The sequence below is a fragment of the Leopardus geoffroyi genome, chromosome B4 (assembly GCF_018350155.1).
Source record: "Leopardus geoffroyi isolate Oge1 chromosome B4, O.geoffroyi_Oge1_pat1.0, whole genome shotgun sequence".
Classification (NCBI taxonomy): domain Eukaryota; kingdom Metazoa; phylum Chordata; class Mammalia; order Carnivora; family Felidae; genus Leopardus; species Leopardus geoffroyi.
Window position 1 is genome coordinate 62,200,714 of NC_059341.1, and position 23,734 is coordinate 62,224,447.

At 36.2% G+C, this 23,734-nt stretch overlaps 1 protein-coding gene across 25 annotated transcripts in view; it reads left to right on the forward strand.

The window, feature by feature from the left end:
* The window catches only part of CCDC91 (coiled-coil domain containing 91), a 387,168-nt gene that overhangs the window by 347,410 nt on the left and 16,024 nt on the right, over positions 1–23,734 (forward strand). For 22 of the 25 annotated variants that reach the window (XM_045465034.1, XM_045465047.1, XM_045465048.1 and 19 more), the window contains one exon: positions 3,479–4,574. The exons of the other annotated variants lie outside the window; for them this stretch is intronic. In XM_045465034.1, the coding sequence (XP_045320990.1) occupies positions 3,479–3,589 (111 nt within the window). In that variant the 3' untranslated portion in view covers positions 3,590–4,574. Of the gene's footprint in view, positions 1–3,478; positions 4,575–23,734 lie in introns of those variants that run through there. 25 annotated transcript variants of the gene reach the window in all.

The following is a 23,734-nucleotide window of genomic DNA, read 5'->3' on the forward strand; positions in this document are numbered from 1 at the left end:
CAAATTAGAAGTTCAGCTCTGTGATGGCCCAATTTATCGAGGGGATCAGTGTCACCTTATTGCTCCTTGAAGTGTTGAGTTCCTGTTGATTTAATGGATCCCTGCCTTCAGAAAGTCCTGGAGAGGCTTAGTGAAAGATGCAAAATGAACTTTGGAGCTGTCTAACCCCAAAACCAGTATGGCCATCATCATATAATCCACTAATTCCATAAGCAAAAGAAGAGAAGTGCTTGATATGTTTAAGTAAACATTTTATCAAACCTTCATATATATATTATGCTTTTAAAATTTTTACAGAATATGTATTCATTCTGAATGGATAAGTAGAGATGATTATTGTTACTTAGCAACAGTCACAGGTTGCGTGTTATGTGAGCTTGTGTGATAGGCCTTCTAAAGCAGAAAAGTTTTTCCTCCATCTCATATTCAGAAATTCTAATATATTCAGTTAAATTTCATTTTAATGGAACTCCTGATTATTCTAGGAGCTTCTAGAAGGCTGAACTATTAAAGCTAACACTTATGATATATGAACATGAGTTATGAAACTTAATTGTAAAGGAAACACCCATGAAGCCACCTCCAAAATGAACCCATGTGTCTCGCCCAGCCTGACACTATGCTCTACATACAACTCCAGATACAACCATCCTCATTTGTGATTGCATAATTTCCTTGCCTTAAAAAGAAATATATTATTGCCTATTGATGTAACTCAAAATAATACACTTTAAAATTGTGCTTGGCTTTGTGCTATATGAAAAAAAGGACATCAGACTATCTCCAGTCTGACCACTTCCATTTTAAATTCAATTTTATTACAAATATTCACTAATTTATATTCTTCTGAAATATTTGATGGTATAGTTAGTAATATGTTTCTTAACATGCAATATATTCAGGTTTATTATAAAGTTGTAATTAAGATAGCATTATATTTGTGTAGGGACAGGTAAATTGTCTATTGGAACAGAATAAGGAGCCTAAAGACAGACTCTTGCATATATGGAAACCTGATTCAAGGTAGAAATAACACTGCAGATGACATATGCTTTGGCTCATGCATAAGTTTTAAATAATTTTTAAGTAAATTTTAAATAAATAATAAAATATCCATTTTTATATAAGTACATATAAAATTATAAATACACAATGGAAAAGTATGCAACGATTTAAGAGAAGAAAACAGGGGTGATCCTCTCATACACTGCAGATTGGACTAATATATTAGTATCCTCACTCTATAAAGCAATTTGGTATTATCTATCACAATTTAAAATATGCAAATATAGGGGCGCCTGGGTGGCTCAGTCGGTTAAGCGTCCAACTTCAGCTCAGGTCACGATCTCGCCGTCTGTGAGTTGGAGCCCCGCGTCGGGCTCTGGGGCCTGATGGCTCAGAGCCTGGGGCCTGCTTCCAATTCTGTGTCTCCCTCTCTCTCTGCCCCTCCCCTGTTCATGCTCTGTCTCTCTCTGTCTCAAAAATAAAAATAAACGTTAAAAAAAAATTTTTTTAATATGCAAATATTATGATGTAGAAATTTCACCTGTTAGAATATGACCAAGAGACAGCATCAAAGATCTTTTGAAAGGAGTGCACTCAGGTTGTTAATGTCCTTGGTGCTTCAAAAACAAGACAAAACTGGAGTAAATTGACATGTCTGTCAGTGAGGAGAGTGGCTACATAGATCATGGAACGCAGTCAAGTAATGTCTTAAATGAGATTGGGAAAATTTCAGTAATAAAATTTCCACTAAAGCAGTTGAAATAAAGTGATTGTATGCACTCTCCCATAGTTAAAAATTATTAAGATCTGGATCAAATATTTTAAAAACCTATCTTTAAATGCTTGAAAACATCCCAAAATGGATAGAAACTGGGAATGGACCGGAGTTAGTTATTAGTACACTCTGCTGTACTATTTAAATATGGACCAAGTGCAAATTTTTTAAAACTACAAGTATTTATATTTCAATTTGTTTTATATATATTAAAATAAAACTTTCAAAAACTCACCTTGATCTCCTACATATTTTTTAGATTAGGTCGAACATGTTTTCACTTTTAGAATTAAACATGTATCTGTCATTTCCTGGTAGACTGCCTTGCTCTGTTTAAGTAACTGTTTACTGATTCATTCAATCTCAGTAAATATTTACTGAGGGTCTAACATGTGCCAGACCCTCTTCTAGTTGCTGGGGTACAATAGTCAGCAAGACACACAAGGTCTCTGCTCACTGGGGGTTTCTATTGTCATGATGAGCTGTCTTGTTGAATAGACATGTATAAGCAGAGGCATATATTCACCTAAAGGTATATCATCTGGGAGAAGAAGGGGAAAATAAAAACAGGAAAAAGGATGAGGAGAAATCCTATTTCTGTATGTACATTAATGTAAAACTGTTAGAATTGAAGGGACTCTTAGTAGTGTTCAATTTGTTTACATGAGCATTTTGCTAAATACAATGCATTTTTATTAACTAATTTTTAGGGTATTTCAAAGTTTTAATCTTCCAGTTTTTCAGTCATTTTGAATGTCAGCAGATTGTAGAAGTGGAATTTAACAGAATTCTTGGTTGGATTTTTTTCTTTTATGTTGGGGAAAGCTTGTCAGAAGATTATGTCAAATTTCACATAAGTATGAAAGGTATATTTTGTGAAATGGAATTTACTTAACTTTGTGAATTCCTTCATTGTTTTCTAACCTATAGGCAATGTGTTGTCATTGGTTATTTTTATACCAGGGGCAAATTTATTTTTCATTTAAGTTTTTAATTTCAATTCCAGTATAGTTAATATACAGTGTTATGTTTCAGGTATACAATATAGTGATTCACCAATGCTATACATTACTCAGTGCTTATCATAAGTATACTCTTTAATCACCATCACCTATTTCACCCATCCGCCAATCTGCCTCCTCTCTGGTTGCCATCAGTTTGTTTTCTATTGTTAAGAGTCTCTTTCTTGGTTTGTCTTTCTCTCGTTTTTTTCCCTTCACTCATTTGTTTTGTTTCTTAAATTCCACGTATGCATGAAATCATACGGTATTTGTGTTTCTCTGACTTATTTCACTTAATGTTATACTTCCTGACTCCATCTATGTGATTGAGAATGGCAAGATTTCATTCTTTTTCATGGTCATGGCTGAATAATATTCCTCTTTGTGTGTGGGGTGCACACACACACACGTGTGTGTGTGTGTGTGTGTGTGTGTGTGTGCTGATCAAATGTATGCTATTTCTCTAGTAACTGAATACTAATACCAATTTTAAAATTATAATGATTATCACCTCACTTTAGATAATATAGGCCAGAATTAGTGACTACATTGTCTCTGAGTTTAAAGCACTATTTGGTTTTCTAAATCATCTTAAGCCCTCATCTAGTGGGCTTCAGTGGCATAATATTCCTTACCCCTCAACTAAGTGTATTTTTTTTTTCTCTTTTTCTCTCCCTCTTTTAAAAAAAATCAACAGCTTGATCAAGTCATCCGCCAAAGAAGCCTGTCCAGTTTGGAACTGTTCCTCTCTTGTGCTCAGAAACAGTTAAGTGCTTTAATAGCTACAGAACCAGTTGACATTGAATAAAGAGAACATGACAAGCAAACCCACACTGGCAATGGATAAATCATTAGACCTCTAAAATACATGCTGTGAATTCTAAAGATGCTTTTGTTTTCTTTCCAAACCTTGGAGAATTGATTTCCACTTCAAGGGTAAACTAAACCAATATTTAGAAGAACTATCACAAGATCTAATTTATTTTCTCTTGTTTTCTCCTTTACATTTACTGTTATTTTCATAGTAGTAGGAACAGCAGCAGCAACAGAAAATAAAATGTGACCCAAAAACCATTGAAAATTGCCACATTACCAAAAGTTAATTAAACTTCATATTCTCTGGTGGCCTATTACATAGTATTTGGTGAAAGTAGTAAATACCTTTACTTATTGCTTCACAGTGGCTCCTGATAAGATTCTGGAATGTAGCCATACATTTATTTGATTTTGCGGATAAACAGCATGGATCTCCACATCACTAATTTATCTGTGTAACTGGGATATAAAACACTGACGTGACAGAGTCGTTCTGATATTACCAAACCCCTTTTCTATAGAGGGATCTATGTATTTTCATTGGTAGTGATTAAAAATACTGAACATTATTATATTAATTCAGCTTTGATCTGATGTACCACTTAAAGGGGTATGTGTGTGATATATGCTTATTTCCTGTTTCTGTTCTTCGGAATCACTATAAATCAATAAAATCATTTTTCTTATTAATCCTATCATGAACTTAATCTCTAGAAAGATAATATAACTTAGCCATTTATAGGAATTCAGATTCAATATAAAAGATATGAAATCCTTTCCCATTACTTCAGAATGTATTTAAATTATGAGCAGTGTACTTTAATGCAAAATCATGAGTCTTTTTAACATCAGAATTAAAATGCTGTCATTAAAATGTATGCAAACATTTTGTCTTGTTTTCTGAAATGCTTCTATTTCCATGGGCTTTGTACTTTTCTGGGATTTCTCAATCTAATAAAAAGAACTCCAAAAGCTTACTTGGTTATTATTTTTCCTTTTTTAATCTTTCAAAAATTGATTCTTTTAAAAAAATTTTCTTAAACTTCTATACTTATGGATGATGACGTTTTTATACCTCCACCTAAACATTTGAAATAAAATTTGCCAACAGTCGTTTTTAAGTGTTGATAACTACTTAGTTTTCTCTTATAAATTTAAATGAGAAATTAAAGCAAACAGCAACATAGTAAATCAAGGAGGAGGGCTTTTAATTCAGGAACAAGCCAATAACACAATGTTATAGTCATATTTAAAATCAGTTGACTCTTAGGGCACCTTGATGGCTCAGTGGTTAAATGTCCAGCTCTTGATTTTGGCTTAGGTCATGTCACGGTTTGTGAGTTTCAACCCCAGCCCCAACTGGGATCTATGCTGACAGTGTAGAGCCTGCTTGGGATTCTCTCTCTTCTCTCTCTCCCTCTCTCTCTCTCTCTCTCTCTCTCTGTCTCTCTGCCCTTCCCCCTCTCTTGCACGCATGTGCGCTCTCTTGCTCTCTCGCTCTCTCCAGATAAAGTTTAAAAAAATCACTTGACTCTCTGTCATCAAATTTAAAATGATAAGGTATTTTACAAGTCTCTTAAATGTGAATTAGATGAAAATGAAGCATAGGTCACTGGTACTAAGACTCAGACTAAGATCCGGAGACAGTAGAAATGTCAAGAAAATCTAGTCTATACCTCTCTTTCATGCCTGTACCACCACAGATTGTTTTTTTTTTTTCTCTTCTGTTTGGGGTTCCAGCTTTGCTATTGGCTTAGACTAATTGTTGTCTGAAGTAATTTGGAACAAATTGGTACTGATCAGCCTACAGGTATTTGCAGAATACCCACCAAGCACAAGAAACTCCTGGATTGCTACAGTGCTTTTTTTTTTCCACAGAGCTGCCCTTAAAGATAACTAAGAGTTGGGGCGCCTGGGTGGCGCAGTCGGTTAAGCATCCGACTTCAGCCAGGTCACGATCTCGCGGTCCGTGAGTTCGAGCCCCGCGTCTGGCTCTGGGCTGATGGCTCAGAGCCTGGAGCCTGTTTCCGATTCTGTGTCTCCCTCTCTCTCTGCCCCTCCCCCGTTCATGCTCTGTCTCTCTCTGTCCCAAAAATAAATAAACGTTGAAAAAAAAAAAAAAGATAACTAAGAGTAATCATCTGCGCAAAGAATCAATTATTTGAGTACGTTGATCCTTCCAAACCGAATTAGCCGATAATCTGTTTCAGTGATGTTCAAGTTACGGATTTCCTCTTTAAGAACTGTATTCTCCTTTTAATCTGGTTATCAAAAGGACATAGACCATCTCCAGTAGTACTCACTAAGAGAATTAAATGCTTCAAGACTGTGCTATGACTAAAGGTAAGAGTTTTTCCCTGAAATGTGAGCCCAAAGTCTCAAAGAAAAATACCCAAATGTTTTGTTTTTAAACTTTCTTTGCCCATTGTATGATTCTGCTAATTATTTTTATGTAGCATTTTCTACCTTTGTGTTTAGGTGACTAAGGCACCATTTTGAAAGGCTGAGAGGAAGACAGCAGTTAGATGTTTTGAATGATAAAGCTTTATCAAACAGTGACTGCATTTTTAATAGCATGCGTGAGGGTTCATTAGTAGAAAAGTTTTCTGCCCCTGCAAATGAGTATCTTCTTTGTGCCAAGTATTTTCACATCTTATACCAATACTCTATAGTTAAAACAGCCCTGTGAAGGACATGATCTATCCATATTTATTAGTGGAGAGGTATTTACTTAGTCATGCATGATGAATGACCAAGTGGAGTTGGGATTCAACCTCAAAGCTTTCAACATGCAGTTTACTCATTCTAGTACACTGGAGATGCTTAATATTCTCTCCATGAGAAGATATCTGAAACTCTCTCTTCCATGTAATCTCATCACACTATTTTAATCTTTTAAGAGGAAGACTACCCTCCCTCCTTGTAAACCTAGTTGGAGTTCTGGCTCTGCCTCATTCTGATTGTGGAATGTTGAACAAGTTGCCTGACCAATTTGAGTCTCCATTTTCTCTTTGTGAGGTAGAAATAGCGATTTTTATAGGCTTTTTGTGAAAATTAAATTAAGCTTTTAAAATGCTCCATATATAGGCCATGTTGGTGTGGCCACCGGTTCACAATTACTCCCCTTTCTCTGGGAACTGTCCATGAGATACAAGTGTGGTTACCCACACACAACTGGTTAAACAATATGGTCCAGCCTCTCTGACCTAGACTGATCCACAAGTGAAGATCTGACCTCAACTGGGCCTCCTGTGCAGAGTCATCTGGTGAGACACTTAACTACTTTACCCTACAGAACCAGAGATGAGAACTTCTGAGGTTGAAAGTCCCCTGATCCCTGCCTTGCCTGAGTCCTGGATTCTATGAGATACCCAAATATTCTTGCAGTATGCCAACACCACTTACTTTTTTCCCCTAAGCTAGCCAGAGCCAGTTTCTATTCCGTGTAACCAAAAGAATATTAATCAAGGCAATCCAGCACAGAGCCCAGCGCATAATCCCTGGATACTCGGCACTTGTAAATTCTTCATTTCCTCCACCATAGTAATCCACATCCAAAATGGGAACACTCTTTGATTTATTTTAAGGAATGTTAAAAATATAACTGAACCAAAGCCCCTATTGTCTAACAAAGCCAAGTAAATCACAGATACCTAAAACTATGAACAAACAGTGCCCTATTTAGAACTTCTCTGTCACTCAGAATCTGGAGTAGAGGTTTAAACTCAGCTTTGCTAAATGCTGATTCATGTTCCAATTCAAAGGAGCCTTGCTCAGTGATTGCTCTGAAATTAAAACCAGAACAATGTCCCTATGATTGGTGTTATTCTGCACTGAGTCAAGCATCTATAATGACTTTTTTTTTTTTTTAATCCGGCAGTTAAACTGAATGGAATCAGGAAATGCTATCTATGCTTTAAAAAACAATAAAAGCAAAAGAATTATCTGTTCACCTAATTTAAAAGATAGCCTTTGCATATTAAATCCTGAACAAGGGGGGAGGGGGGGAAGCCATATGTAAAAACCTGGAAAACATTAAAAAGCCCCAAGAGAAAAAGGCAAGTTGGATCAAAGCATTTAGCTCCTAGTCTTCTGTTTACATACCAGCAAACAACTCTACTGTGTCTCCAAAGACTCTGCTAACAAGAAGCAGAAAGCCAACGTGTTCTGAGTCCATGGGCCACTTACTTGTAGCATCACCACCAGCATCACATTAAGTGGGCAGAAACTATATGAGCACTGCCAGCTGGGACAGCCAGAATTTGTTTAAGCCCGGCAAAACTAAAACCGTTCCTTTTATTTAATTGAAAACTAAACACATTTTCATACACCTCATCTGCCACAATGCAGGGGCTACTTGGGCATCAATCATTGCTCTATAAATAGAAGGAAAAGTGCTGGTAAAATTTCCCTTGCTCTTCTCTAGTTTTCTGTTTTCCTTTTCTCAGAAGCATCCATTCTCAACAAGTTGATGACCTTTATTTTTTTTTATTTTTTTTAATGTTTACTTATTTTTGAGAGAGAGAGCATGACCAAGGGAAGGGCAAAGAGAGAGACACACACACACAGAATCCAAAGCAGCCTCCAGGCTCTGAGCTTCCAGCACAGAGCCCGACACAGGACTCGAACCCATGAACCTCAAGATCATGACCTGAGTCAAAGTCGGACGCTTAACTAACTGAACCACCCCAGCGCCCCAAGTTGATTCCCTTTAAATTGTACCTCCCCCACCTGCATGTTACATACTGGACTTTCGTATGGAGTATTTATAGAAGCAAATATTTTGTGTTAATTGTCATTTTTAGTTAATCTGTGTTCTTAGTTTTTGTTGCATAATCTCTCCTCCGTAAGGGAGAACACATATCTGTTTCATTTATTGTGTCTTGAAGGCATTCCATAGTGCCTAGCCTGTGGTGTGAACTTCGTATATAATTGTGAGTTCATAAATAATTGAATCAATCAAGCAATAGATCATTGCACTTGTAATATAATAAATCAACTAATTCTGAGATAGTGGAGTCTGACTACTAATTTAAAGGACTGGCTATGATTACTGTATTTCCATTTTTTAAATGTTTTTATTCATTTTTGAGTAGGGGAGAGGCAGAGAGAGACAGAGAGAGAGAGAGAGACAGAATCCAAAGCAGGCTCCAGGCTCTGAGCCTTCAGCACAGAGCCCCATGCAGGGCTCAAACCCATGAACCTTGAGATCATGACCTGAGCTGAAGTTGGACGCTTAACCAACTGAGCCACCCAGCCACCTCTAACTACTGTATTTCTAAATGAAGGTTTGGTAGGAAAGTTACCTCTCATAAAACAGTAACCAGCCTTCAATGAATCAACGAAACTTCTAAACACTCTAAGGTGAATTCTGTACTTCCAAATGCTACTGAAGTGACTAAATCACTATATCATAGCTACTAGAATGCTACTCAATTAGTAGAGATGTGCTACCCAAATTTAGAAGCTCTTCTAAGGGTGGGCGGAGGGAAGAACATCTGGAAAATGATGTGTGGAATAATTTCTTACGGTTCTAAGAAGTGTCTGGCCCTAAGAGTAAGAAACAGCTTTCTGTTGAGTGGGCGGTAAGGTAAGTGTTAGCCTCACTGGTCATGGTCCATCAGGTTTCGGTTACAAAACGAAATGAGGAAGAAAGGCTGGAGAAGAGATTGCGCAGGGTTCTGTGATCAAGAGTAAAAGATTCAGAGGGCCCCATTGGAGTTGTGGTTGAGAGGAGAAGGAAGGTGTTTAAGAGTGGAATAGGTCAGGGAATGTCCAGAGCAATGTGGTGTGAGAGTCCTGATCACAGAATCCAAAGAATATCTGATAGGCTTTTCAAATCCACCTCTAAGTCCCATTTGTGAAATGAACTGGTCTTGTATTTTTGAGAAATACACAGAAATCAAAAAACAAACTCATTCAAAAGGTAGGAAAACTTGACTCAGTCCTGGCAAACATTCGGTTCTCAGAAGTCTGGGAGCTGACTTAAAAAGAAAAATCTGAAGCCACAGAATGTACAAATCACTAATTTCAGCAGAGCTCAGATACTGAAACAGATTGTAGAAAACTTCTTGTGTCAAGATATAGAAGTAATGAATTTTGAGTTTTTGCTCTTTCGCGTTGGTGCTGTTCTGTAAAATGTTAGTAACTGCTAGACACGAGGGAAAGCACTACCCTGTAAAGTATTTTTATCTTTCTTTTTGCCAGTTTTCCATAACAACCCAAAATGTAAATATTTAATTTAAGCTATAAAAAATTTAAACAATGATTCAGGTAGTAAAATTTTAGTTCTTGTCTCAGTGAGCTGTTCTTTAAAATCCATCCTATGTTATAAATTTTATAGGCAAACCAGTATGTTTTTAAGCAACACGTATTTCTCTTGCACTTTTCTTTTTGTCTCAGAAAGCAGGGGAAGAACTCTTGCACTTTGTATCAAATGAGAACTGTTTTTGAAATGTTGGTAGCCGTTATATAAAATGAAGTAAACTAGGTGGAAATATCAAATCAGACTTTTTAGAAAACTCTGGTCTGTTCTTTCAAGACAATCCAGATAAATAACCAGCTAGCTAAAGTTGAAAAATGAGATTTGTTCACTTTTATATAAACGAAATTTTGTCAGTGTCAGGGTAATCGACCTAATACAACCCTTTGTTATGCTGGTAGTTCCTCACCTGAAGGAATTTTGTGTTCAGAAGTGTTTTCTCCCTATTCCTTATCATTTGAGATGCATACTCTCTATTAACACATATTAAGTAGTCTAAACATTCTGCATAACCCATAATGCAGTGTTGTATGCACCTTCACCTTAAATGTAACAGGGCCAGTGCCCTCCTTGTTTTACTCTCTCTTTCTATGTGATCCCATCTGATTCCCTGGCTTTTTATATATTGCCCGTATGCCGAAGACCACCAGATTTGTGTCTCCAGCCCAGTTCTCTGAAGTCCAGAGCCCTATCTTCAGCTTCCTACTTAATATTTCCACTTGATGCGGTACTTCACGTACTAAACCCAATGCTCTTCGCTCTTCGCCACCACCCCTCCTCTGCTACTCGGAGGTCTTTTCTCTATCTTTTGTAATATTTCCCATCTCAGCAAATGTCAATATCATCTCCCCCTTTCTCTCTTTTCTCCCCCCTCGCTCCCTGCCACAAAGTCAGTCCTGTCAGTTTTCCTCGAAGGTTTCGCCTGAATCTATCTACTTTTTCCCATTCATTTCACTACTACCTCCCTGACCAAAGCCTTCATTATCTCTTGCCTAGACTTTTAAAATAGTCTCCTAAGTGATCCCTTGCTTCCGTTCTTGCTCCCAAATAATCAGTTCTCCACATTACAACTAATGATCTCCTAAGACCTAAGTTTATTGAAACAACTAATGTCTCTGTGGGAAAACTCATTCATAAGTTCACTTTGAATGCTAAGAATGTAAACAATGTAGTAGGGATAGAATAAAGTCGTCGGTGGTGGTTTGTGTCATTGCGGCAGAGATACTAACAGGATGAAGTACAGATGGTAAAGCCACGACTGGGTTGAAGACAAGGAGAAAGTTGGTAAATGAATGGCTAAGACACCTGCAAATCTCCAGTGGGTATGTATGTACCTGGGAGCCAGCTGGTTCCTTTTTCACCCTCTTCTCTTCTATATGGCTTCAGGTTTGACCTGCCTGCCTCTCTTTACTATGACTTACTCTGCAAAGCAGAGTGTCTTTCCTCGAAGGTTTACTGTGGAACAGAATTCAATAGTACAAATATCCACAAGCTCTTATGTAATCCTTTCAAGATTGGTTAGGAATTTTATTTGTGATGGTGGGAGAAGTGGAAGTAGAAAAGATACCCTTTTTTACCCCTAGCCCTTGAGGTAAAGATAAATCCTCATATAGAATTGTGTATACTGCAAAAGAATATGTGTTAAGTTATTCTGTGCATTTTCTGACTGAGTTAAAGTGTAGAATAAACAGGGTCCAGGTACAGGATAATGAAAGAATAGCCCTGGCTTGGAGCACAAAGGACCAACATTTTCTCAGCCTTAATTATCCTTCTAGGGAGGAGGGATGGGCTTCTCAGCCCTCATGAAAAGGGCTTATTTTCTCCTTGCCATGTGGCACCACCAATTTCACCATTATGGTGAACATGGACAAATAATGAGAAAGGAAGCATAAATAAGATGGGATAGGTATCATGAGGGATAAGACATGACAAAATCCAAGAGCTTCCAAATAGGAGCAGTAGGAAAGAAAAGGACCATTTCACTGCCTACTGCTTGCCTTAGGTAACAGTTTCAGCCTGTCCTTTCTTGAAGAGCTATTCTAATGAGTATGCAGTTGACCAGTAGAAATACTTGAGAGGTGCAATGTGTCAGGTAACCCTTGGGCAATCCACTTTTCTTCACCAAGCAGAGATCACTGTCAGGTGGCCATGCTTCATTCCTTTATAAAATCGAGAACATGGAACCACAACATTGGAGCAATTCCATTCCCATGAAGTAAGTCAAAACAAGGAGTGAGAGTAGAGGCACAAGACAGTATTCAGTCTTACATTTTGTGCTAGAAGTATTTTTACAAACTTCTTAAGGAATAAGAAAAGTAAGAGGAATATATGTTAGTATGCTCAGTGAGAAAAAAATTATAATTGAATACCTTGACTGTCAATCATTTAGCCAGACTTCCTGATAGAAATTATGGAGATGATGGAAACTGTATATTATATATGCTTTATGTAATGATAGTAGCCACTAGCTGTATGTGACTCTTGAACACTTGAAATATGGCTAGTGTGACGGAGAAAACGAAATTATTTCATTTTATTTTGTTTTAATTAAATTTAAATTTATATAGCCAGCTGTAACTAGTAGCTACCGTATTGGAGAGAGTAAATCTAGAAATTCCCTTGCCAGAGGAGAAGGAATGACCAGGTTATTTTTTCCCTGATCTTTAACAAATTTGTTTTCTTATATCCTTTTTAAGATTGAGAGTAGGCATGTCACCAGTACATAGGCATGTGAAACACTCTAAGAAAAGGTATGTCACCAGAAGGCTGGGAAAACTGTGATTGATATGTTATCTAATTTTATCATGAGTAAAGGGTAAAAGAGACTTTATTGAATAATCCTCTGACTAATGTATGACTCTTGGGGCTAGGGACATTTCTAGTTTAGTGCCTACAAGTAGAAGGGATTTCTCTGATCTTTGGCCAAAATTATCCTAAAAATCAGACACTTGTAAATTTGAGGAACCCCTATAGAATCAGTTTTGGCCTGCTTTTGCAAGTAATGAGGATCCATATGGCTTTAATTTTAAAAATTAAGCAGATTGAATAACCTCATTATTCAATTAATTTAGAATAACTCAAAGTATTCATTATTCAGAAATTAAAAAATAAGGATTCAGACTTCCAAAATGGATATTTGGTTAATGAAAAATAATGTCTTAGTTATGAGTCTTCAAAAATATTTTATTCACACTCTTTTTCTAATAATTGAATTTGTTGAGAAGTAGCTTTTCACTTAAAAATAATTTATTGAGCTCCTATTTTGTGTCATGCATTGTGCTAGACATATTACAACTACTTAATGCTTTTTAAAGAAGAGGAGGAAACTAAGGCTGAGAGACATTCAGTAATTCACCAGTGATCACAGCTTGTCAAGTGTGAAGCTAGGTTCCAACCCAGGACTGCCTGATGCCAAAGCCATGCTTTTCAGAAGGGAAGATACTTTCTTTTGCCAGCTACATTTGCCTATTTCATTTAACCTAGCCACTCAAATCTGTTTGGATTCACTTTTGTAATATATCTCCCTTTAAAGGATGCTGATGATCTTTCTCACTACAAACTTTAGGCACAGTCTCTTGGCAACCTGATTATGCTGAGTGGTGTATCACCAAAGCCTCTACCAAAGCCTGTGGCTTCTTGGAGAGTCAGAGTTTATGCTGATGGGGCAAAGTGGTGGGAAAATCATTTCCCTTCTAAGCCAAATTCCCTTTGATTGCTATTGTTTACCTGGTGGGAAAAGATTTATGTTCCACAACTCAAGTAAATCAATACTACTTAATACTGGGGTTTAGCCTATAGTTATATTAGCTAAATGACAAGAAAGCCTGGCTGGAATATAAGGAAATCAACAAGCTACAAGATTAGCTAATATAAATGTAACGGTAAATGTTCTTCCACAAAACTCATCTTCTCCCTAATTCTAATCAATTCTCAAATCTCCGTCCAAATCAATAACATAATAGCATGATGAGCATTATAACCTTACATTTCAGCATAGAAAATAGAAATGACTGAATCAACATAATCTAATTCTGTTCTAAATCTTAGTCGTAGAGGACAACACAGAGCCAAGAACTACTAGCTCCTTTCCTTGAATTTTACCTATTAATTGAAACTGATACAACCCACCAGTGATACTAACATCAGAAACTACATCACGTATTAAGAATTTGGAAATATTCGATATTGTCCCCATTGCAAAACTTAACGGAGAGAAGATTTGTGTTCTTCCCTTTTATAATTTATCACAGTTTATGCAGGATGGAGCCAGGCTGTCTGGGTTCAAGTTTCACATTCATCATCTATCTGCTTAATATATAACCTTACCATGCCTCAGCTTTCTCACTTTTAGAAAGACAATAGAACTCCCTAAGGTTGTTAGAAGGTTAATACATGTAAAGCCATTAAACCAAAGTCTGACTTGTAATTAAGAGTTTGTTCTGTATTCATAAAGAAAAAAAGAGTGCTGTTTACATGATCTTTAAAATTTCTCATTATTTTTTGTTAATATTTTTCATATTGATGGAATGTCATTTTTTAACTTTTAGAAAACTTGTGTTATGTTGATTCATTTGTTCTGACTGATAGTTTTTCTTTTCTGTTAAACCATAGCTTAATTTATTGGAAAAGTATTTATGATCTGTCATCTTTCAGCCAGATGTCCCTTTAGCTTCTAAGAAGCTTAGAATTCTGAGAAACATCTTCAGAGAGGGAGCATAATAACACTTTACTGAATGACTTTTTCTTCTGGTGGTAGCAAATATTTTGAGAATTCTAAAATGCTCTTCAACTGTTCTCTAAAATTAAACTGTGAACATCTGACTGCCATGCAGCCTCCATATGTCATTGTTGTGATTGTCTCAGGTGTTTCCCTTGAACAGAGTTAGTCCCTCAATCTCTTCATTTTCCTCCCCTCCTCCTCCCCTTCTCCTCCCCCACCCTTCTCCTCTTCCCCCAGTCTGCTGCATTCCTGTCTGCTGTGAAGAGTGGTGACAAACACTAATCTGAACTAGACCACAGTCATATGAAGTCAGAAGGAGGACTTGGCCTTGTCTCAAACCTAAAGCAGAGGGTAAGGGTGGAAACTTCTGTCTTGTAAATAGCGAGCCACCCAGAGCGTAAGCCCTGAAAACATGTAAATAACACTAAGTCCCATAAGCTTTATTCCTCAATTTTGTCATGCTACCTTTGCCAGCTAGTTTGACTGAGTATGATTTGCAATGTTATTTTATTGAACATTTTTTGACAATTTGAGTACAGTTTTGAATGTAATATTAAATCCTCTTCTGGCTTGGCAGATTGCAAAATTGCACGCTCTGTCTACACATCAAATTCTAGGTCTGGAGGGGAATTCCGACTTGACCTAGTCCAGCACATACAGAAAGTACTGCATTTGAGCTTTCCCATAGCACATGGTATTTCAAACTATCCTAAATTACATTCATACAAGAAGATTAATTATAATATTGAAGATGCTTTCACACAAAAGTTAAAATTAAGCTTGGCTTCCATTTCTTATAAATTCATGCAATTTCTTCTTCAAGGATCGCTAGCCAACTCTAATGGCTGAACCAGTAAGTTTAATCACACCTCTGTGACTGAGGAGGAAACTATCATAAGTTATGTTAATAATTTAGTTCTAAATTCTTTGTGTCAGGCTTGGGATTGGTCCAGTTTTTAATCCATGAGGGATCTGGTATTGAAAAAGTCCCAGAGAAAAGCTATTCTAAACAACTCTGAGAGAGTCAACTCAATTCTGGCAACCATTTTATAGAAGTTCTGTGATGACCAGAAACTATACTGGCACAATACTTCCAGCTTTGGCCTAGCATGAATTTAAGTCATAATTACATTATGTTAGAACATTTTTCCTAGAATTCCTCAAGGAAAAAACATATACAATCAAAGGAAGGGAAAATGGCTTTAATCAAAGTCCCAGTGATTGTAGACCATATATTTCATGCCAGAATGAAAACTTACCTCAGAACAGAATTTAATCAGCTTACTATTGGGTCTCCTATCTTCCCAGTTCTATTATTATTTGTATTTTTTATTTAGATATAAATTGACAAACAAAAGACTGCTTTAAAATATTAGATACATGTTGTTTTAAAATAAACTCACACTGACTTTTAAAGTTAGCTTTAGTTAGATTAAAAATGTATTCAAGCTGGAATTTTCCTTCATAATCATCACCTAAGATCTGTTATTTTTTTACGATTAAGTAGTTTCTTCATCGATTTATTTTTCTTTATATTTCTCCCCCTCTTCAAAGAAGCTTATTGCTTATTATGTGTTTCCTTGGAAACCACTTAAACTGTATCATAGAGCTTTCTCGTCTTATTGTATCCAGTTCTCTTCTGTTTCCGGGACACAGAGTGGACTATATTTCCCTAAACCATGAGAGTAAAGTGGAGCAGCACCACCATCTAATAGTCTTCATCATCGGCTTCACAGAAGTGATATGTGTCACACCCATGCCAAACACATCTAACTCTTGATGCCAGTCCCAAGCTCTCTTCCCATGCTGGGGGGCAGGGGAAGAGACCTGTACTGAGACTGTGGATCTACAACATGTAGCTGACGCATGAAGGACAGTTGGCTTGGAGGGTTGCCTACATCCACAACTGATTTTAATTGAATGAGAACTAAACCAACTGATTTAATTCAATGAGAACTAAACCTTTTTTTGTGTCTAAGTCACTGAGATCTGGGAGTTTTCTGTTATTGCAGTATAGCCTGGTCTTTTTTTTTTTTTTTTCCCATTTATTTATTTTTGAGAGACACAGAGAGACAGAGTATGAGCAGGGAAGGGGCAGAGAGAGAGGGAGACACAGAATCTGAAGTAGGCTGCAGGCTCCGGGCTGTCAGCACAGAGCCCGATGCGGGGCTCAAACTCACAAACCGCGAGATCATGACCTGAGCCGAAGTCGGACGCCCAACGGACTGAGCCACCCAGCCGCCCCTAACCTGCTCTGTGTTAATAACCGGAGGAGATAAACCTCAGGAGAAAATCGGGCCTGTTTACATTAATACTTCCTTGAGAATCTAAGACCGACCTGGGTCTTGTTCCAGAGATCAGATCAACTTCAACGATTAGTATTTTCCAGTGTCTCATGTTTGTAGGCACTACACAAGATACCCAGAATACAAACATGATGAGGATACAAACCTTTGCTATGAAAGCACATGCCAGGGTTATGTTTAACTGTTCAAAGTTGGAAAATTTTACTAAACACTTTTTCTCTTGCCAAAAAAAGTGTATTAATCTGAAAGTGGCGTGCATACACACACACATACATTGGGTGTATGTCATATATTGTCATGCATTTGCTCTGTATGAATGTTATAAATATATGTGTGTGTGTGTATATATATATATATATATATATATATATATATATATATATATTTGAAGGGGGGTACAGGCAGAGACAGAAAGATACAAACCACCACATTCTTCAGTTGATCTTTCGCTACATTCCAAAATCCAGACCCTGGATTATAAATAAATTTGTAATCAGTGTACTTGTGATCTACCTGACACTATCTTACGCAGAATAAAAAATGGCTCCCAGATAAAGGGAAAATCGCATAATTCATTTCCAGCTAGTCCGTAACTGGTAACTTTCCTTTTCTTTCTTTTGAAGGATGGGTTGAACTTGTCTGAAATGAATTAGTGCAATAAGAAAAAAAAATGCCATTTAAAGTTTATTTATACATTGTATTAGCAATTCTTTGTACTAAAGCACAGATTCTATTGAATTGCTGTTAATGCCAGAAAACTGCTATTTAATCACATAGATGTTTCATGGTTGCACCTCAGCCTATGTCTAGCCTTGGTTTGTTCCTGGGTGCTGACAAACATACCCTTCATACTTTATGTGGGTGAAAACATTAATTAATGGAAAATCTGGGCTTAGCTTTTCTTCATTTAGTTGAATAATCTAGCTCTTGAAATTATCAATACTAAAGAGAACTATTAATGTTTCTATCGTACTTTTCATGACTAAGGTGTTTTTATTTTACATGCATTTTATCCCTATGATACCTGCTTGGAGCAACTAATGGTGTTATTATGCTACACAGTAGGAAAATAAAACTAATGACCTTTTTTAAGACACAGGTATTAAATGAACAAACTACCATCCAGACTCCAGTTTGTGCTCTGATGACATATGTCATCACATTTTTTAATACAAAAAAATCCTTCTGCAAATATTTTTCTTTATACAATATTCTTTTTTAAGCCACAAGGATTGGAAACTCCAGATTACTCTTGGAAATGCCTAAATAACCTCTAATAGCATTTCTGGAGGGATGGTCTGTGAATCTCCCACATCAGAATCACCGGGGATACCTGTTAAAAATGCAGATTCCTGGTTTTTTACCTAAACATTCCAAATCAGAATCTTCTGAAGAAGGCTTCTGAAATTTTCATTTTTTAACTTATGTTTCAGATTATTTCAATACAAATAAAGTTTAAGAACTTCTACTGAAACTTCTACTTAAATAATGAATTACAATCATTATTCCTGAGCACTGTTACAGAGACGACTCTGACTTTATCAAAACAATACCTCAGAAACCGCTTTATGTTTGACCGCTTCACCTATAACAAGAACCTGAACAGTGAATTAATTTTAACTAATGGTGGGAGCCAAAGAGATGCAAGTGGTAAATGAAGAGCAAAGGGATAATGAGAGGAATCATTTTTTTCTTAATTTGATGTATAATTTGAAGAAACAGTGAACATAAATATAGTCAAGGGTTAAGTTTTTTAAATGACATTGAATGTTGGCTTTGCAAAATATTAAAAAAGTGTAGATTCAAGGATTCTGCTAAGGAAGAATTTGAATATACAAATAAAGATGAAGCAGGTGGCTGGTGGGGAAGTTAGGCAGGAGGTTGTCTATCACTGGATGGAAAGAAGAGAAAGAGGGGTGTGGAGAGCAGCACTTGAAAAAAGAAAATAGCCTTTACACACATTCTTTAAACCCAAGGTTAAGTGGTAGTATCCTGTTTTGCAGCTTCAAAATTTGAGTCACAGAGAAGTTCCACGAATTGCCAAAGGTCAGTTGGTTAGTCAATGGCAGAACCAACCCCATGCTCCAGTGACTCCAAACCCACTGCTTTTCCACCTAATTATAATGCAGTTTCTTTTGTTTTAAGCCTTCCAAATAGTTTTCAGCCCATCTGAAGATATCATATCTAAGTCAGTTCGAATTAATGTGGCAGGACCTTGGGTAACCACATTAGTATTTTTGAGCCTTTCTTACTATTTTTTCTCTTCAGAATAATTACAAACTGCTGTGTTTTAATTACAGTGACTTTTAGGATGCTCTAGATTTCTTCCAAACAGTTGGTTTTTGTAATTTCTCCCTCTATCTTTTCATCGCAAAAATTCTAAACTCTCCTGCACCCCAGTGGATTTTCTCCTTAAGAAGAAACACTAACTGATGTAGTCCATCTGAATGGCATGATGGAGGTGCACAGAAATAGTCTCTGTTGAATATGAGATGTAAATGCTCTCAGGTAACTCTCCTTCTTTGAAAGCGATGTAAAGCAATATTGTTTTCAAAGCCACTTGGAGGCAATTTACAGGCAAGAAACAAGATGGTCTGCGTAAAAACAATAATTCCTATTTCCTTGTGTTATCTGCATGTCGCACAACTCTGTAAATTATTCATAGAAACAGAACTTAGGAAAAGGTAGTAGTTCTACAATATTCTGTGATTAAAGAACCACTGAGCATCCCTTACTTGGTTGATGGTTAGTATCTATATTTGTTTATAAAGAAATATAATGTAGCTCTAATGGAATGGCTCCTATAACACAAAAAGAAAACAGCTAATTGTATTACGAAGGCAGCAGGGCCTTTCCACCAATGACCCAAGAGACAGTTTTTTCTTCCCATTAAGAGTCATCTCCCTATGACATATTTAGTAAAGAAAAGAGACTATTTAGTTTATATTTGTTTCTGAATCATCCCTGATTGCTGCCTCACCTGAGATATGTAGTTCTCCTCTCTCCTCCTCAGTGTGTCACATCCATATTGTCAAAGGATGGTCAAGAAGAGGTGAACAGGGGCCTTACTTGTGTTGATAGTTCTGTCATTTCTATCTTTTTCTCTTTTGTTGTTGTTAAGGTATAACTGACATGTAAAAAGTTATACATATTTAATATTTACAATTCAAAGAGTTTGGGATAATCATACACCCGTGAAACCATCACTGCCATCAAAGTCATAGACATACCCATCACCTCCCAAGGTTTCTCCTAACCTACTTTGTAATAATAGTAATAATGGTAATAATAATAATAAGTCTTTATAATAATAATCTACTACTGTATAGCAAATCTCTAGAACTTATTTATTTTACATAAATTAAACTTTACAATCTTTATTTATCACTTACCCATATTCCATTAGTCTAAGCCCTTGGCAATCAGCATTGTACCCTCTGTTTCTATGAGTTTGACTATTTTAGGTTTTAGGTACAAGTGAGATCATACAGTATTTATCTGTCTCCCTATGTCTGACTTATTTCACATAGTGCAATGTCCTCAGGGTCTATCCATGTTGCTACAAATGTTAGGACTTTCTTCCTCTTTTAAAACTGAATTGGGGCGCCTGGGTGGCACAGTCGGTTAAGCGTCCGACTTCAGCCAGGTCATGATCTCGCGGTCCGTGAGTTCAAGCCCCGCGTCGGGCTCTGGGCTGATGGCTCAGAGCCTGGAGCCTGTTTCCGATTCTGTGTCTCCCTCTCTCTCTGCCCTTCCCCTGTTCATGCTCTGTCTCTCTCTGTCCCAAAAATAAATAAACGTTGGAAATAATAATAATAATAATAATTAAAACTGAATAATATTCTTTTGTATGTATATATCAGATTTTCTCTATCCATCCATCTATCGGTGGGCATTTAGGTAGTTTCCATATTTTGCCTATTGGGAGTAATGTTTCAGTGAACATGGAAGTACAAAGTATCTCTTTGAAATCCTGATTCCAATTTCCTTGAATAAATACCAAACGAGATTGCTGGATTTTGATGATAGTTCTATTTTTAATTATTATGTCATTTCCTTGTTTACTGCCATCTCATAAAGTTATAGAGAGGTAGCTGACTGTTCTTAAGCTCTAGTGGAAACAAAAAAGAATTGTGATGTATTACAGGAAAAAAAAATTGACTATCCACTTATTTCCATAGTCCAAGAAAGATTCCCCAAATTAAGTCTTTACAGGCAGTATACTATAGCCATTCCTGTTCCTAACCTTATTTCTTGATTTCAATTTTACTTTTCTCTCCCAAATATAGTGTCTTTCTTTATTGCTTTGCTCCTTGAAATCAACACCTACTTTTTGGGAAATTTCATTCATTCACAGGGGTTATCATCCCAGGATTCATTCACCAAATTCATCAAATTTCTTAAAGTCTAAGCTTATTCTTGGAAACGCTAAGAATTATACAGTAAACACAACAAAATTTATGAGCTGCAACAAAAGTGATGCTTAGAGTGAAATTTATAGCATTGAATGCATATATTAAAAAAGAAGAAAGATATAAAATCAACACTCTTAGTTGCTAGCATAGGAAACTAGAAAAAGAAGAGCAAGTTAAATCCAAAGTGAGCAGAAGAAAAGAAATAAGAATTAGAGCAGAAATCAATGAAAATGAAAATAAGAAATAAATAGAGAACACCAATAAAGTTAAAAGCTGATTATTTGAAAAGAGCAACAAAACAGTAAGCTTTTAGGCTAAGAAAAAGAGAGGACACAAATTGCTAATATCACAAATTAAAGAGGGGTCATGACTATAGATCCTGTGGATGTTAAAGAAACCTATGAACAACTCTTTGTCCACAATTTTGACAGCATGAATGAAATAGTCCAATTCCTTGAAAGACACAATTTGCTCAAACTGACACAAGAAGAAATAAACAATCTAAACAGGCCAATATCTAGTTAAGAAATTAAACAAATAATTAATAACCTTCCAAAACAATAAGCACCAGGCCCAAATGGGTTCACAGCGAATTCTACCAAAGATTTAAGAAGGAAATTATACCAATTCTGTACAATCTCTTTAAGAGGATAGAATCACAAAGAATATTTTCCATTCCATTCTAGGAAGCCAGTATTATCCTAATACCAAAACCAAACAAAGACATTACAAGAAAACTACAGACCAATATCTCCTGAATATAAATGCAAAAATCTTCAACAAAATATTAGCAAACTAAAACCAAAACAGTTTAGAAAGAAACACAATGACCAAGTGTGATTTATCCCAAGTACGCAAGGCTGATTCAACATTCAAAAATCAATTAATATAATCATTATATCACATGCCACTGATGATATCACCATTAATCATATCAGTAGATGCAGAAAAAGCACTAGATAATATCCAGCACTGATTCATCATAAGAACTCTCAGCAAACTAAGAACAAAGGAGAACTCCTTCAACTTGATAAAGATATATCTACAATAAACCTACAGCTAACATCACACTTAATGAGGAGCCCAAATTTTTCTAAGGTCAGGTACAAGGCCAAGATGTCCTCTCTTAACCACTCCTTCAACATTGTACTGGAAGTCCTTGCTGATGCAACAAGACAAGAAAGGGAAATAAAAGGCATACGGATTGGAGAGGAATACATAAAACTCTCTTTGTTCATAGATGACAAAATCATCTATGGAAAAAATGTGAGTCAACAAAAAAACTTCTGGAACTAATAAGCAATTACAACCAGGTCACAGGATACAATTTTAATATACAAAAGTAAATTGCTTTACTATATACCAGTAATGAACAAGTGGAACTTGAAATAAAAAAATAAAAAAACAAAACACCATTTACATTAGCACCCCCTGAACTTGAAATACTTAAGTTATAAATCTAACAAAGAGGTAAAAGATCTATATGAGGAAAACTATAAAACTCTGATATATGAAATCAAAGAACTAAATAAATATAGATTCTTCATGTCATGGAAAAGAAGACTCAATATTGTCAAAATGTCAGTTCATCCCAATTTGATCTATAGATTCAATGCTATCCCAATCAAAATCTCAGCAAGTTATTTTATAGATATGGATAAATTAATTCTAAGGTTTACATAGAGAAGCAAAGGATCCAGAATAGCCAACACAATATTGAAAGAGGAAAACAAAGATGGAGAATTGACATTACCAACTTCAAGACTCACTATAAAGCTACAGTAACAAGACAGTGTGGTGTTGGCAAAAGAAGAGACAAATAGAGGGGTGCCCGGCTGGCTCAGAGGAGCATGCAAATCTTGACCTTGGGGTTGTGGTTTCAAGCCCAATGTTGGGTGTTGAGATTACTTAAAAATAAAATCTTAAAAAAAAAAAAAAAAAAAAGACTAGACAAATGCATCAATGGAACAGAAAAAAAGCCCCAGAAGTAGACCCTCATAAATGTAGTCAACTGATCTTTGACAAAGGAGCAAATGCAATAAAATTGAAAAAAGAGTCTTTGGACAGAAAAGGACATCTACGGACAAAAAAAAAAAAAAAAAAATGAATCTAGACACAGATATTCCCCCTTTACAAAATTAAAATGGATTACAGACCTAAATGTAAAAATCCAAAACTATAAAACTCCTTGAAGATACCATAGGAGAAAAAACTAGATGAACTTGGATTTGGTGATGGCTTTTAAGGTACAACACCAAAGTCATGACCCATGACATAAATAGTTGGTAAGCTGGAATTCATTAAAATTAAAACTTCTGCTCTTTGAAAGACAATGTTAACACAATGAGAAGGCAAGTCACAGACTGGGAGAAAATATTTGCAAAGGATATATTGGCTAAAGGACCATTATGCAAATATAGAAAGAATACTTAAA